Below are 16848 nucleotides of genomic sequence, written 5' to 3' on the forward strand. Positions count from 1 at the left end.
GTGGTCCCGATGCACTAATTGTGCTTGCTTTCCAGGAGAGAGTGGAGGTGTGCAGAGTGCTGCCAGTTACCTCGGTTCCCAGGATGGAGGGATGACAACTATGCACAGTCCGAAGAGATCAAGGAAGACCCCTCCTAAACTGCACAGTCACATGGTCCGTCGAGTCTGGCGGGAGTGCATCCTCAGCCGAACCCAGTCTAAGTACGTGTTGTGGATGCGACTAGTCACAGCTCTCTGACACAGCAGGATGAAGAGGGCAAGTCAGTCACAAGTACAGCTATGTGACCAAACCCGAAGAGTTCCAAATTGTCAATTGTATGATTTAAGCTCAGTAGAATATGATATAAAACAAAGATGCTAAAAAGCAGAACATTGCTTTACCTGATTTAGATATTATAGATAATTTTCAGGTTCTTGATCATATGAAAATTAACATGGTGTTGATGTAACATCTGCCAACAGGGACAGCTCAGAGGTTTACCCTGACTGTTAGGTGGCAGTCAGAGTCTGGCCTTCTTTTTGTACATATTTCTGAGTGATTCCCAGTTACAGAGGGAAACAAACTTCTTGGATAGTCGTGTTGACCTTGGGTTTTCACCAGCAGTGCACGCCTGGACGATACTGTGGTCCTGACTTCTCTCTATATATCTGCCTGCTTTATTTCATATTGTGTTTATGTGTGTACACATGTGTGTGTCTGTCTGTGTGAGCATGTGTATATATCTGTGTATGTGCATATAGGTATGTGTATATCTGTATGTATCATGTTTGCATGTGTGTGTGTATCTCTGAATGTGTGGTATACATGTATGTGTACATGTGAGTGTGTGCATGTCTTGTGGTCTATGTGTGCATGTGTATGTATGTGTGTCTATCTCTGAACATATACATATTACTTTTACATTTATATGTGTGGGGTATTTTGTCCATACGTATGTCTGCACCACTTGTATGCCCGATACTTACAGAAGTCAGCAGAGAAAATTGGATCCCTTGGAACTAGAGTTGTGGATGGTTATGAACTAGTGTTCTGAGAACCAAACTCCCTGAGGCCTCTGCAAGAGCAGCCAGTGTTCTCAACCCCTTTGCCAACAACCATCTCTCAAGCCCCTAATATTACTATTTTAAAAACAGGGCCTGTGGGGGCCAAAAGAGGTGCTGGCTCCCTAGCACATGTGAGCGACCAGACATGTGTGCTGGGAATCAAACTCAGGCCCTCTGGTACTGACCAAGCACTCTCAAACACTGAGTCACCTCTGCAGCCTGTCATATGGGTACTCTCCTTACTAAGAACTTTTCATTTGGAAATAACAAACTCTCCTAAGAGAGTGCAGTTCAGAGTTCTGTGGGTGGGTTCAATAGCTGCCCTTTGGATCAGGCTTTTAGCAAATTGATGTTAAATACTTACTTTCAGATGAATTGATCTAGAATAGGCCATTGAAGATATACTAGACAAACTCTAAAATAACTGTATGGAAAATCATAGCCTAAGACTTGAAAACTGTCCCCAATCACTTAGAAAAGATTGTATCCTCCAGAATAATTAGTACAAATACTTTTCCTTCTGTCTTCACTGCCTAGATAGTATTTCAGTTAGGGTTTCTTTCTCACCATCCTCCACTTTTACTCAAAAGCAGCCTCTCACCTCTGCTGTTTGTGACAGACAGATCGCGTCCCTCTCTTTCCAGACTCCCGGGAAGGGAGAAAAGGCTGTCTCAAGGATTCCCACTGGGCCACCCGGTGAATCTGCGGCATCAGCTGCTGGGAACGAGGAGTCAGAGCACTGCCTCTTTTGTTGTTTCCAGTGGCTTGTTACTAATGACATTAAAAGTGTTAGAACATTGCCTTTAATGTAGGTGCTTCCAGGATGATTTACAGTATAACTGAGTATATATAATTTGTAGATGTCTTCTAACAGTAATTTAAACATTTTTATATGATGTTAAGTGACTTTGTGTGTGTGTGTGTGTGTGTGTGTGTGTGTGTGTGTGTGTGTGTGTGTGTAAAGGATGGGAGTGGGCAAGTTTGCATGTAAATGTGTGGTACTAAACCCAAGCCTTGCTCCTGTAGGCAGAAGTGACTTTCTGAAAGGCAGCAACAGGGTGGGTGCTGTCCATCGCCGTGCGTGCTGTCTGTGTACGTGTAAGATAAGCTTGAGCAGGATCCTTTTGAACTGCCTCTGGTCTAGCAGACGGGCCGTGTACCTTCTCATTACTCTGAACTCCTTTATCAGCAGGATCCATGTCTATGTAAAAAGGATTCACACTGAAGGAGGAAAAGATGTTTTGTCTGTAGCAGAATGAGTTAGCTCATGTGTGTACAAAGTCATTTTTTCGCCCTTCCTAGGAGGAGCCAGATGTCAACACCCACTCGGGAAGAAGAGCCTGCTCACAGTCCTGCCGCCTGGGATTTTGTGGACCCAACCCAAAGAGTCAGCTGCTCCTGCTCCAGGTAGGTGTGGAGAAGCCGCAGCATTGGCAGAGACAGTGCTAGCCATGTTGGCTGGCCATGGCCGCACAGACCACTTCATCTCAGTCTTCCCTGTAAACGTCCTCCAGTACGGAAGGAAGGGAGGAATCTGTCTTGTCTTCTGTGAAGTGGTGTTTTGTCGCCAGGATCCAGAGTTCAGGACTGAGCATTGGCTGGTTGACGTCAACAGAACTTGGATGAAGTGACTTTTGCCAGTGGCTCTTAGTTCCTTTGTTTGGAGGATCTTTGCTACTGTTAGAGGCGAGGCCTTTGCTAACACCCCAAGAGCCATAGTGGTATCTCAGTTGCTCGTCTCTGGAGTGTTTGCATGGCCCCTAACCTCCCCTTTCCCCCATTGACTTAATACCATCACTGTGTGATAGTACAGGACTATCACACTATCTCACTGCCATGGGCTTTTACGGTTTTTAGAGGAAGTAAACCTATCTATGATAGGTTATCATAGCAGATAGTTATGACAGGCCTTGCTTTCCACTTATGGGTCTAGAGTTCTAGAAGCATTCCTGCTCTTAAACATTGTGGAGCTGAAAGAGGCAGTGTCAGAAGCTTACACAAGTTACAACAAATCCTTTCTCTGAAGAGTCTGCTTAAGAACCCTGCCTGCCAGAAGATGAGTGCAGCTGCCTCTTCTGGGGAAAGTCCTGATGTGTGTGTATAAAAGTTAGAACCGAGCACCTGGAAGATGGGAGAGGGGCTCACTGATGGCGGTGCCCTTGGTGCATGGAGCACACCTCTGCCCTCACTCTTCTTAATAGTCTTCTTCAAAGTCAGCCTCTTTTTGCTTTTCCTTTTTTTTTATTATTATTATTGTTTAGTTTTTAAACGGTTTGAGTGGAGTGTTTGCAGATTATGTACTGTAGGATTGCCAAATCGTATGGAACTACTCCTCTCACTATTTAATGGCTGAATGGAGCAGGGCGGCTATTCTTCTGTCCCACTAAGCCATCCCATCGTGGCACACAAATCCATTTTACTGTCCACGAGGGCATCATTTAGTTCAGTGCAGCAGTAGTTTAATACCACCCAAGTGGCCTCAGAGTCTCCGCTGCACCACTGGAGAACGTGCAGTCTTCCTGGAGCAATTTACAGACGGGCTGACCTGTTGTGGAACTTGGCTGCGCACAGTCAACTTGGCATCATTTAGCGATCCTGACCAAGCCGTTTCTCAGGCCTGTGTTTGCCAAGCAGTGTGGACAGATGTACATCCTCGCCAAGATGCCGCGGGGCTCACACGCACTCTGATTTCCAACCTCTGAGATCCAGCCCGTCTTCACGTGTCTGAAGTTGACAGTTGTCTCACATCCCTTCCCGGGCACACTCAGAGGCAAGACTTAGTAGGCCACGAATCCTGTCAGGTGTTCTTGTTTTTCTTGGCTTCACTATCTTTGGAAGATGGGGCACGGCGATTTTATCCCCAGTGTGCACTGTTACAAGTCATTTAAGCCATCGTGTATTCCCGTCAGAGAGTTGGGACATAGAAAATGAATTTCTCCTTTTTGCCTTTTCTGCTCACTTAGTCTCCCAGTCTCCAGATGCAGTGAGGGTAGGTATGTGTAGCTCCTGTCTGGCCAGCAAGGTTTGAGGTGAGCAGGATGCTATAAGTTATATTTCGCATCAAGTCCACTTTTTACCTGCTTGACCTTATATATGAGTGGTTCTTGACTTCCTGTCAGGCACTTGTATCTTAGTGCTTTTAAGCATATTGGATTCTGGAGCCTTTCAAAGGTGTCAGTCATCCCCTTAGCAGAGAGAGACACTGCTATGTGATGTCACAGTCCCGCCATTATCTGTACTGGGTGTGTGTTAACGTCACTTTAACTCTCGTTGTAGGCATAAACTGTTAAAACGGTGTGCAGTAGGACCCAGCCGACCTCCCGCCATCTCTCAGCCAGGCTTCAGTGCAGGACTGCCATCATCTTCATCCTTACCACCCCCTGCTTCTTCCAAGCACAAAACTGCAGAAAGACAAGAAAAAGGAGACAAGTTGCAAAAGAGACCCTTGGTGCCCTTTCACCACAGGCCCTCTGTGGCCGAAGAGTTATGCGTGGAGCAGGATGCGCCTGGACAGAAGCTAGGGCTGGCAGGGATAGACGCCTCCTTAGAGGTGTCGAACACTCGAAAGTATGATAAGCAAATGGCCGTGCCTTCCAGAAATACAAGCAAGCAAATGAATCTGAATCCTATGGATTCTCCTCATTCCCCCATCTCCCCTCTGCCCCCCACACTCAGCCCTCAGCCACGAGGTCAGGAGGCAGAGAGTTTGGACCCACCTTCTGTCCCTGTGAACCCTGCCCTCTATGGAAATGGGCTAGACCTTCAGCAGCTGTCTACTATAGAGGACAGAACTGTCCTTGTAGGCCAAAGACTGCCTCTGATGGCAGAGGCCAGTGAGACAGCCTTGTACAGTGGGCTCAGGCCTTCATACACCGAGTCGTCAGACAGGTGGTGGCAGAGTTTTCGTCTCCCATCCAGTGAGGATGCTGAGTTCCGGCCTCCAGAGCTGCAGGGGGAGAGGTTTGACACTGCCCTGGACCTGAATCCCGAGAGCACGGCCCTGCAAAGGTGAGTCTGTTCTGGGGTGGGGACGGGACGGGACGGGCAGCCTCTCCTCGCTCCCTCTGTGGATACACACCCACACTGTTCTGTCTTTGCTGTCTTCACTCTCTCTGTAGACTTCTGCACACGGGGAGTGTCTCAGAATCAAACCCCCTGTTCTTTATGAGACTTAGCTATGTGATGGCGTTTAAATAGTTGGCATTTTAGGACACACAGTAAGGATCCACTTATCCGTTAAGTTTGTTAATCCAGAGTATAACTTGAAGAGACTTCCCATATTGCACAGCCAGTTCTGTCTGGACAGTGTGTTCTCTGTGCCTTGGAGCCACTCACTGTTCTGAGCCTCAGTGCAGGTGACCAACAAGCATGCTTGTGCTGATTTGCTGACTGAGGAGCCAGAGCTGGTGTCCTGGGAGTGTGTGTCTAGGAAGTGTGTGCCTAGGACTTGTCATTTCTGAAGGATCTGGGCGTGGACTGATAAAGCTGCCTTAGTTCTGCCTGATAATGCCTAAGATCTTAAAAAACAAAAACGCGATACTGGAAATGTATTAGTTTTTTCAGTGTTGAGGTTCAACTTTCTTTTAAATGGTAACTACTGGACTGGAAAGAAGGCTCAGCAGGTGAGCACACTGAGAACCAGCACTGCAGACGGAGACTTTCTCTGTCTGTGACATTTTTACGTTCACCATGCTGAGTCCACAGAAGCACTGGCGATGCCTGACCCCGACTTTAATCCCCAGAAAGGAGAGTGTCAGCTCTCTGACCTTCACATGGTACATGTGCATGCACACACACAAAGCAAATAAAAAGAAATGTAGAAGTCACATACTGCTTTGAAAAAGACACAGTTTCACCTTACTTACCTTGCTCACTTGTCACTCATTTTCCCTTTTAGACTCTTAGCACAACCTAACAAGCGGTTCAAAATCTGGCAGGATGAGCAGCCTCAGGTGCAGCCTCTCCCCTTCCTCGACCCATCACCTCTGTCCCAGCAGCCTGGAGACACTCTGGGAGAAGTCAATGACCCATACACCTTTGAGGATGGTGACATAAAGTACATCTTCACAGCAAACAAGAAGTGCAAGCAGGGGACGGAGAAGGACTCCCTGAAAAAGAACAAGGTACCATTCACCTCAGTGCGAGTCCCGCAGCCCATGGGGTTTGACGTTTGCCGTGTGTGTAGGAGGGTCCTGAGGCGGAATGTCTGAGGTAGTCCTGCCTGGTTGCTCTGTCCTCATACCCATGCTCTTGGTACTGCTGTGTGGAGCAGCATTCTGTTCCTCCATGTCATGGCTCACCTGTGTTCGGAGTCAGCCGAGCCTAAAGGAAGCTGCGTGTTCTCCAGGCTGTAGCTTATGCCGTGCATGGCTCCTCTCATGCTAATTACCGTTGGCCTGTGTTCCCTGCTTACATCTTTTAAAGTATTTTCCAAAATAGTTAAGATGTAAAGCAAAAAGTGTTCAGGGCAGTGTCTCTTCTTAGGAAGTGCTTATGTTCACTGTGCTGAGAGCTGTGCCTGCGTGTTCTCTGACTCCATATCAACACTGCTGTAGTCTGTCATTGGGAACCGCTCAGGTTCCATCGCCAAGATAGTGAGTGCTGCCAGCGGTGTCAGCTATCAAAGGAAGCATTCTGGAGAGAGTAGGAAGGATGGCAGTTAAAGAGGCTAATAGAGTCGAGGGGACAATGTACAGGGTCTATGTAGATCCAGAGGCTTGGTCTGTCATTTAATATCGGTACAGTTACTGAAGACAGTGTTGGATGCCAGGACAGGTCCTTAATGAGGTCCACCAGCACCCCGAGTCGCTAAGAACACCTAGAGGGTTGTGAGAGATGGGCGTTCTCGATTCTGTGCAATGCAGAGCAAGGGCCTGCCTTTGATTCCCTTTGGTTGCATAGACCATGGTTTCTCACACTGCTCATAACAGGTTCCATTCAACGCGCTAATTCTTTGTGTTCTCCCTCATATCCCACACTTTGGTTTGCTGTTCATGTGTTTTGTTTGGCTGAATTTATTACACAGTCAGAGGATGGATTTGGTACCAAGGATGTCACTACACCAGGTCATTCCACGCCGGTGCCTGATGGGAAAAATGCCATGTCTATTTTCAGTTCTGCTACTAAAACAGGTGTGTACATTGTTACTCCCTCACTTGGACTGTTGCTAAAGTAAAATGCAAAGGGAATTCCTCTCAAGTTCAGATTATGTTTCTAGTGCTATAGCAGTAATTTGATCACAACTTTAAGGTTTTTTTGGATTGTTTTTGGTTCATTTCAAAGCTGATAAGCATATCTGGAAATAATTGTGTCTAAATTTAAGTAGGACATAGGGAGGGAATTCCCAGCAAACCTTGTCCACTGAGGTCCAGTCCATGTCCTTTCTTGTCTCCCTCCCTTGGCTAGGAGCCTGCTCACCCTGTCCTTGCCTCCTCTCTCATAGATGTCCGGCAGGACAGCGCTGCTGGCAGAGCTGGCTCTGGGAGCCTTACCCAGGTGACAGATCTGGCACCTTCCCTGCACGACTTAGACAACATCTTTGATAACTCTGATGACGACGAGCTTGGGGTGAGTCTGCTGTAGTGGCACCCGTGAGACCCACCATGTTTGGTTCCTTGTAGGTTCCTCATAGTTGGCTTCACTGAACTCGGGACTCTCCTTCTAGGAACTCATGGTTTCAAAAGGCTCCTGTTTGGAACCTCTGAGTGCCATTTACTAGTGCTGCTCTGTGTTGTACATTATTATTCTCCATAGTTGTAAATATTAAAATCTTCCACATTTATTTTAATAAACCCTCCTGAATATTATGGAAATACATTTTCCTTAGAGGAGGTTTTTCCAAATAATGCACAAACTTTTCTTGACCTTCTAACCGAGCAGCAAGTTTGCGGTCACAGTGCTGTGCTGGGAAGTGTAGTGTAGATGCAGGATTGCAGGGGGAGGGAGAATTAGAAGTCTTTGGAAGCTACCTGAGCTAAGAACCAGGAAGTTCGTGCGCTCATCCTTTTGTCATCTCTGTCCCTTGGGCAAACATTCGCACTCGCTGTCTCTAGGGATACTACAGCTGAATAAGATACATTCTTTTTAAAGAACTTAGTTCATTTATTTTATTTTATTTTTTCATTTTCTTACTTAATCTTCCTTTCCATCTATTTTACATAAACTTTTCAATTTGATTATTAGTTCTTTTGTAACGGATAACTGATGTAATTAACAAATCGACATACTTGATTAAATTACTGGCTTTATGCTAAAAACACAAACCAGGTAAGACAGCCTATAAATGTATTTACTGGTGAGGTCAGCCTCACCCCAGGATCCAAGGATGCTGACCATTGAAGTGCAGAGGGGGCAGGGCAGCAGTGTTTAAATTGAGGCTCTGGGTTAAGTAGGGATCAGAGTTCTAACTTTAAACTCAGACGTGGCTAATCAACAGATCTTAAGCACTCTTGGTGCTGTATATAGCTCCTGAGGATGAGGGAGGTAACATTGGCTTTGACAGATGGATTTAAATGCCTGGAGATGGGGAAGACTGGGGTCAGGAGGGGCGGGGCATTGAGTGAGTGTGGAATGAGCCCTGATTGGACAGCAGGGGGAAGAGCTAACACTGGGAACTGGCCAGCAGCTTGCCCATCTGCTCCCTCAGAGGTGGGCTCAGGAGGATCTTGGCCTTCCAGAACTTCCAGAGCTCTGCTGAGTGTGGAGCTGGGGGAAGCATGTGCACTCTCTTGCCTTTAAGTCCAAATTGCAGAAAACAAGAATTTTATTTGTTAATTTTTGCATTGGACCACAGGAGCCTTAAACAGTGGCTACCTGAAAGAGAAGGGCAACCCAGTGACCGGGAGAGACGACTAGGAGAGATGACTAGGAGAGGTGACTTGTTCCCTTGCTGTTGGTCTGGGCCTTGGAGAGTTCCGCTTTTGAGTACCAGGAAGATGAGCACAGGCTGAGCTGTGGGGAGGGCAGGAGGGCCGACATGTGGGAGCTTCTGGTGCTGATGAGAGTAAAGCATGGAAGGGAGGTGATGCAGTCAGCCAAGCAGACGGAGCAGGAAGGGCAGGCAGGCGCTGGGGTGGACTGTGCAGGGCATGGTTGCTGGCAATGGCGAACGGCGATGGTGATGGAGCTGTCTGCTCTGGGCCTGTGGCTTTATTCCCTGTACAAGTCATACATTACTGTTGGCCTTAATGAAGAAACGGCTCTTTGAGGAATAGACTTTAAGCAATATTAAGCACAAAGGAGATGTTTTCAATTGAATTTTTATTTCTTTGAAATAAGAGATGCTTTGATTTCTCCTCCAGCATTTATTGATAAAACTGATTTATGTAGTGAGTGGAGGAGGGAGGGAGGCAGCTGGCTCAGCAGTCAGATGTGTTTGAATTTAAATGTACATTTCAACTGTATATAATGTAAGTGTCAATAAAAGGTGTTAGATCTGCAAGATCTATTCTTTTTAAAATTATTAAGTTTTATTAAAATTTACTTATTTAATGTATATGAGTACACTGTAGCTGTGTTCAGACACAGCAGAAGTGAGTCACCATGTACTGAATTGAACCTCTGGAACAGTAGTCTTAACCACCCCATGATCTATTCTTTTATGTTATTGGATATACTTTATTTTGTAACCAGCCTATTTGAGATCTTAAAGGCACTCTTTTCCAGTAAGGAAATTGCCTTGTTTTGAATAACTGGTCAGTTGTATGTATTCAGAGGTTCTTAGATGGAGCTGCCTCTGTGAAGACAGAGGTTAACTTTTAAATGGGAATGACAGGACATAAACCGATGGCTTTGGGGAGGGAGCACAGGACCACTGTTTTAGTTGCCTCCTCCCACAGAGGAAGAGCCAGCCTCACAGCCAGTAACTGCCATGTTGGCACAGCTGCCCTGGTACTGTCCTGGAGGCAGCGTGCCTGAAGGCCTGTGCCAAACAGACTCTCTAGCCTTCTCACTGGAGATGCTGTGTTTGTCCTTGGCATAGCTGTCTGGAGGTGGCTCTGGGAGTGTCATGAGGATATGCTTGCTTTATTTTTTAAGTGTTAGAGGTGTGTGCTTTCAAGTGTTCTAACTATTCAACTTGTTCTCAGGCCGTGTCCCCTGCTCTACGCTCATCCAAGATGCCTACTGTTGGGACTGAGGAGCGGCCCCCTGGGAAGGACGGAAGAGCTGCTGGCCCTTACCCTCCAAGTAGGTGCAGGAGCCTGAACCGACACGGTCACCATTGAGACCTTGTCGGTTAAAACTTAAGACGTTGGAGCTTCCGAGAAGGCAGGCAGCTGCTCAGAGACAGAACCCATCCTCGTTTGCTGTCATTCTGCTTTGTGTTCACACTCAGTTTAGAGGGCAGGAGGTTCTGTCGGAGGTCACTTCCCCAGTGGGTCACAAGCTACACACTTAACTTCAGAGAAGTTACAGAAAACACTTCTTCGTTCAGCATTCGAATTGACTTCCAGATAATGAGTGTTTGTCAGGACTTGTCATGCAGTTTAAGGTTTCTCATTGAGGCCGCTAATGCACACGGGGGTGCGGTGGGCAGTAGTGTAGTCTTTACCTGAAGGAAATGGACCCGCAGTGAGAGGAAAGTCAGGGTGGCCCTGCAGACCCTGAGGGAGACACAGGCCATTGCACATCACCCTGTGGTTCCTGTTCATTCTCTTCAGCTGTTATTGAGAACAAATTGAGGAGAAAACCGCTGTGCCACAGGACGAGTCAGAACATTTTATGACCCCGTAAATGTAGTCGGACTGGCTCAGATGTAGAAGTGGGACATGTGCAGAGATTGGATCCACAGCTTCTTACTCAAGCATGCCATGGGAGGAAACGGATAGTGATAGCCAGCCAGTCACTGTAGGGGTTTTTAATTAACATGAAGGAACGTGGACTTACACGGTTGGTCAGATGAGGACTTTTACATGTACTAATAAGACAGTCCTTCCTGTTTCTTCATGAGTGCATACAGCAGGAGACATCACACTGTATGAAGACGTAGCCAAGGCTGGCCACTCACTTCAGCCATCCTGCAGGGTGGTCCTTAGACTGTGCACTAGTTTTTCATTTTTATTTAAAAGGCAATTGCTTTAGAGTGGACTCAGCATCTGATGCTAAAAGTACAGGCTGCAGTAATGAGTTAAAATAAGCACTGAAGTAAAGAGCCAGCACGATCCAAGGCAAGACCTAAGTGAATCTGTAATGGGAGGGGAGAGGAGGGCCAGAGACAGACACAGACACACAGACACACACACACACACACACACACACACACACAGACACACACCGACACAGACAGGCACAGGCATAGACTCAGACAGACACACAGACGCAGATGTAGACACAGACACAGTGCTGAGCCAGTGCTCCCTCCTCAGCTATAGCAGTGCAAGCAGCATGGCGTGTTTCGTCTCTGCTCTGCCTTCCTGACTGGTGGTGAGCTATGAATATAACATCTGCCAGGGCACCGCCCAGTGGAATCCAAGACACTGCAAACTGGGGCAACACTTGTACATCTACTTAGGACACCCCATGGAAGGAATTTTGTTAATGAATGCATCACATGTCATTTCTAATGTAGCCAAGGACAAGAAGTCATAGAGCACTTCCGGGGCGCTCTAGAGTTGTGTGTGTTGTGTGTACAGCTTGTGTCAGTTGTTCCAGTTCTGTTGTGTCCTGAATTCCCAGTAGCCAGTTGTAGCTAGTGCATACAGGTAAAAGGAAAAGATTCCATATTACTAATTTGTGTATGTAACAATGAAGGATCAATACAGTGAGCAGACCATTTGCCTATGAATTTCTTTAAAATTATATCTTTTCTTTTTCTAAGAATGAATCTTAAGGGAAAACAAAACAAAATGTTAGTTGGACCATTTGGAGTGTTTAATTCTGTGCTTGGGCTTCTGCTCTATCCTCTGAGGCAGGAGGATCCTGAGAAAGAAGCCAGTGGTTTGAGGTGAGCGGAGAGTGGGGGGGGGGGGAAGCCAAGAGGAAGGAGTAGCAGGGCTCAGCCCTCGAGTCCTGCATGGAGTTGCCCATGCCCTTTTCTAGGAGCAGCAAAGTGCTGGCCAGGCTCCATGGATGCCTGGCGTCTGAATCCAGGCTCGCTGCTTTCTCCCTGTGCACAGTTGCCTGGGCCTGCTCTTAGAGCGTGTGTCTGAGCACTGTTCTCATGGCAGTGCACTCCTAGTTGAGAGGTGGGCACCATGTGCTGCCAGGCGCTCACCTGAGCCCTGCCTTCTCTGTAAGTGTGCTATTTACTACAGTGTGGGTGGCGTTGACAGTAGGGCCTCCCTTAGCAGTATTTGATGGTAAGAATGTGGAGAGCACTTTAAAGTGGGCCTGTGGCAACAGAAATTCTATCTTGTCTTTGTGGAAGTGAGCAGGGTGCCAAAGGCTTTGAAAACACGGGGCTGTGACTTTTTATAGCATTATTGAGACAAGTGGCTCAGCAGAAATAAACTTAACATGCTTCTTACAGAAAATTTAAAACAAAGCTATTTATTTATGTGTCTTAACTTTTAATATGATTTTATTTTTATTATTTTTAATTGTGTGAGTGTATGAGAGAGAGAGAGAATGTGAGTGTGTGTGTGTGTGTGTGTGTGTGTGTGTGTGTGTATACTTGCTCACAGTACATGTACCCTTGGAAGCCTTGGATCCCTTGGAGTTGGAGTACAGACAGTTGTGAGCTGCCATATACGTGGGTGCTGGAAACTGAACCTGGGTCCTCCACAAGAGCAGCCAGTGCTCTTAACTGCTGAGGCATCTCTCCAGCTTTTGTAATTTTTTTGTTGTTTAGAAAGGTCTCACTGTGTAGCCCTGATTGCCCTGGAACTTGCTGTGTAGATCAGAATGGCCTTGAACTCAGAGATCTACCAACTTCTGCCTCCTGAGGCTGCAGCATTGCGGGGATTAAAGACTTTGCCACCATTAAGTTAGTCCATTCTGGAAACACACACGTTGTTTCACTGTTCCCTGTTGAATTTTCCTTTCCAGCCCTTCCCGTCCACTCTGCCCTCATCTCCCCAGATAGAGACTCCTTCTCTAAAGCCTTGATTTGGTAAAATGTTTGCCACAGTTTGCAGCACACTGTTCTGAATCTCAGAATTCTGCTTTAATTCCATGTTAACATAGTAGAGTTGCTGCTCTTGAGCTTAGGGAAATGTTAGAGGTACAGTGCACATTTCTTGAGTCAGCCTGTACCCTACAGTAATCTTACCCTTTGTTTGAAATAAAATACACTGATTTGATTGGAGACCTTTCTCTTGCTTTAGAGTCAGTAATTTGTGTATAGAGTTTCCAATAGTTACCTTGCCTGGCCTTCTTAGTTGCAGGCATTTTCAAGTTGTAAATCCTATTACATAGCCAGCAATCAGAGGCAAAGGCTCTGAAAGGTCGCTCACCCCGCCTGTGACCCCCGCTCCAGGTGTCCATTTGCTCCCTCCCTGTAGTGAGCTGTTGGAAGTTTCTTGTCCTGGTGGAAAGCAAGCAAGCAAGCAAGCCTGTTACATATCTAAGGGAGACTTGCTGCTAGATGGTGGATGAGGCCCTGAGGAAGGATCTTTCCCAGCCACAGCTGAGCTCTGCCTGGAGGATGTGGACCCTGGAGAGTATACAGCCAGAGGCAGCAGCCAGGTCACAATCTGCATAATCAAGTTCATTGTTTCATATTAATTCCTGCTTAAGGACTAGGTGCTTAGTTAACTGTTGGGGCTTTAAGAAAGGCATTAGCTATGGAAATGGGGACATCAAAAGTAATAATAACAATCATAAACTTCTAGTTCCAAACACAGGGCACCACCTAGTGACCATACTCTGTAACCTCCACTTGCATTGTATCAGGCACAGCCTGCTTTGCGAATCAGCCTCTCATAAGTTCATGAACTGTTGTTATTGGATATACCAACTCTGTGAGGACAGCGTTCTCTAAGCCCTCCTCCTTCCTTGCTGGGAACAGAAGGCAGGAATGTGCAACGACTTGCCAAACTCGGACTGTAAACTGTTTTCTGGCCACTGTGTGCCCTGCCCTGTTGACAGCACCTGTAGAGTCTAGAGAGACAGCATGAAGTCATTCCCCAGAGAGCAGGACTGTGACTCAGTCACCCCAGCCTTGCTCTAAATCATTTCTGTTTTCTCTACTATTTCATAAACATTTGCAGATGAAGATAGACTTTGATAATATATAATGTAGTTGGATTGCTTTCACTTTCTTCTTGACTCTCTTCCGGGTCAGTTACTGGAAGAAAGTGACATGCTCTGCAGACCCTGCTCACTGCATTAGCATTGCACCATGCCATACAGCCCTTGGGAGAGGGGGAGGCTCGGGAGTGTGGCCACCTGGGGGTGACCTGTGTCTTGACATTCTGTTAGCCTCGTGTGGACACTGCTGTGCCTGGCTGCTTGTCTCAGCTTTGAGGAATCTTGCTGTTAAGATGCACTTTTAATTTTGTTTTTAGCAGTTGCAGACTTGCAAAGGATGTTCCCCACCCCTCCATCATTGGAACAGCACCCTGCATTTTCTCCTGTGATGAACTATAAAGATGGAGTAAGTTCAGAGACAGTGACTGCACTGGGCATGATGGAGAGTCCCGTGGTCAGCATGGTCCCCACACACCTCACGGAGTTCAGGATGGAAGTGGAAGATGGCTTAGGAAGCCCCAAGCCAGAGGAGATAAAGGTAATAACCAGTCTGGACTTCCCCGGGGCTGGGGGGGGGGGGGGCTTCTCAGTGGGCCACACACACGAGTGCATAAGGACCATTGAAACTGGAGCTTGTCAGTAGAAGTCACTCCATCAACAGCATTGGCATCAGATTTTTCTTTTTACTTATCATTGGAGAAAACTATTGAAGTACAGTCGGTTCTGTGCCTGGGTTTTATGAAGCACTGAGCCACGGTGGCTGGCTCTAGTTTGCCAGCATTAAGCCAACCCCATTTCATTGTCACAGGACTTTTCCTATGTGCACAAAGTGCCGCAGTTCCAGCCTTTCGTGGGATCCTCCATGTTTGCTCCGCTGAAGACGCTGCCGAGCCATTGCCTACTGCCTCTGAAGACACCTGACGCCTGTCTGTTCCGGCCCTCATGGGCAGTCCCTCCTAAGATGGAACAGCTGCCCATGCCCCCTGCAGCCTCTTCCATTAGAGACGGCTACAAGTACGTGTGGGACTCTACCTACCCCTTACCATATGTGATACCACCTCACTGTTTTCTCAGACTTGTCCCGGGGCCACAGTGGCTCAGTCTCTGAGACTGCTTGCTCGCTTAGTTTCCTTTTGACCATGTTGTCTTGTGCGGGACTGTGTGTTTATTTTTAAGTGAAGTTTCCTCTGTGTGTGTGTGTGTGTGTGTGTGTGTGTGTGTGTGTGTGTGTGTGTGTGTGTTTGTGTGCACTTGCATGTTTGTATACAAATTAAGATTATTTCAGAGAGCTGTGTGTGATTCTAAGCTGGTGTTTGCCATAGAATCTACACTTGATTGGAGTTGCTGATGTTTGTGGGTAGCAGGAGGAACTTTGATTTGTGTAAGGTAATGATTTCAGTGTGGGACCTTACAATTAGGTAAAGCAGTGACAGGTTGAGGGGAAAGTAAAGGTAGACATGGCTGGTGACTTGGGTGTCTCGACCTGCTGGAGAAACAGTATTTATACCAGCAGTGCAGACTCTGCTTTCTTTGAAAGAAAGAACCTCTTATTCAGATAACATAAAAATTTACAAATGCAAATGTGCCTCTGAGCCACATCCATGTGTGGGTGGATAGCCACATCCATGTGTGGGTGGATAAGCAAGCAAGTGCAGGTTGCAGGTGCTTTGCTCAGTTTCACTGCAGGGACTGTGGAAATGAGTGGGTTCCAGCACATGCCCCTCCTTAGGGACAGTTGTCAGGCAGGGAGATCGAATACATATATTGTCTTATTTTAAAATGTTAACCACTAATTCAAAGATAAGCCTTGGGAACAAGTAAAACAAATTTCTGGTTCAGGACTCATTTTTGGCCACATGTCTGTGACAGACGCCAGTGATTTACATAGTCAGTGTCAGAATGAGGAACTGGGTAGAAAAAAATGACAGGAGGACCCTGGACTTGGGAGCTAGCACCACCATGCCATGTGACAGCTCTGCCTTATAAAATGGCTACTTGGGCTTGAAGGGTGCTGTGCCTGGGTCTCCCACTCCTTACAGTGGGCTTGAAGGGTGCTGTGCCTGGGTCTCCCACTCCTTACAGTGGGCTTGAAGGGTGCTGTGCCTGGGTCTCCCACTCCTTACAGTGGGCTTGAAGGGTGCTGTGCCTGGGTCTCCCACTCCATACAGTGGGCTTGAAGGGTGCTGTGCCTGGGTCTCCCACTCCTTACAGTGGGCTTGAAGGGTGCTGTGCCTGGGTCTCCCACTCCTTACAGTGGGCTTGAAGGGTGCTGTGCCTGGGTCTCCCACTCCTTACAGTGGGCTTCCTCTCCCCAGAGCTTTGGGAAAGCTCCAGCAGCCAGTGGCAGCAGACAACGGTGGGGAGGGGAGAGGGGAGAGGACTGTGCCGCTGCCCTGCAAGTGGTTGGCCTGGCTGCTGCCAAGCTCCATTTGGGCTCTAGCTGTACAGCCTCAGCCCCAGACTCTCTGGACAGGCTCTGGTCGTCGTCATGCTCTGAGCTGTCACTATACCCATCACTCCTGCCCTGTGCCCTCTGCAGCAGAGGTTAGGCTGGTATCGCTACAGAGCCTGTGCTTACAGGAAGGCTTTTTGTCCCCACAGTCTGATGTGTCGTGGTCTGATGTCAGTGTTGACCCCTACCATGTGGCTAGTTGCTGTTAGCTCTGCTTCACTTAA

At 47.2% G+C, this 16848-nt stretch overlaps 1 protein-coding gene across 5 annotated transcripts in view; it reads left to right on the plus strand.

Moving 5' to 3' along the window:
* Med13l (mediator complex subunit 13L) overlaps positions 1-16848 on the plus strand; it is a 208673-nt gene that overhangs the window by 167051 nt on the left and 24774 nt on the right. For 3 of the 5 annotated variants that reach the window (XM_021162041.3, XM_021162043.2, XM_029477503.2), the window contains 9 exons: positions 36-201; positions 2347-2451; positions 4321-5052; positions 5942-6167; positions 7070-7175; positions 7487-7611; positions 10131-10230; positions 14490-14710; positions 14981-15186. In XM_021162041.3, coding sequence (XP_021017700.1) covers positions 36-201; positions 2347-2451; positions 4321-5052; positions 5942-6167; positions 7070-7175; positions 7487-7611; positions 10131-10230; positions 14490-14710; positions 14981-15186 — 1987 coding nt within the window. The remainder of the gene's footprint in view (positions 1-35; positions 202-2346; positions 2452-4320; positions 5053-5941; positions 6168-7069; positions 7176-7486; positions 7612-10130; positions 10231-14489; positions 14711-14980; positions 15187-16848) is intronic. The other 2 variants (XM_021162042.3, XM_085837091.1) reach the window with 1 other exon arrangement.

Source organism: Mus caroli, unplaced genomic scaffold, assembly GCF_978045245.1.
Source record: "Mus caroli unplaced genomic scaffold, Mus_caroli_1 scaffold_4, whole genome shotgun sequence".
In the NCBI taxonomy this organism is placed as follows: Eukaryota; Metazoa; Chordata; class Mammalia; order Rodentia; family Muridae; genus Mus; species Mus caroli.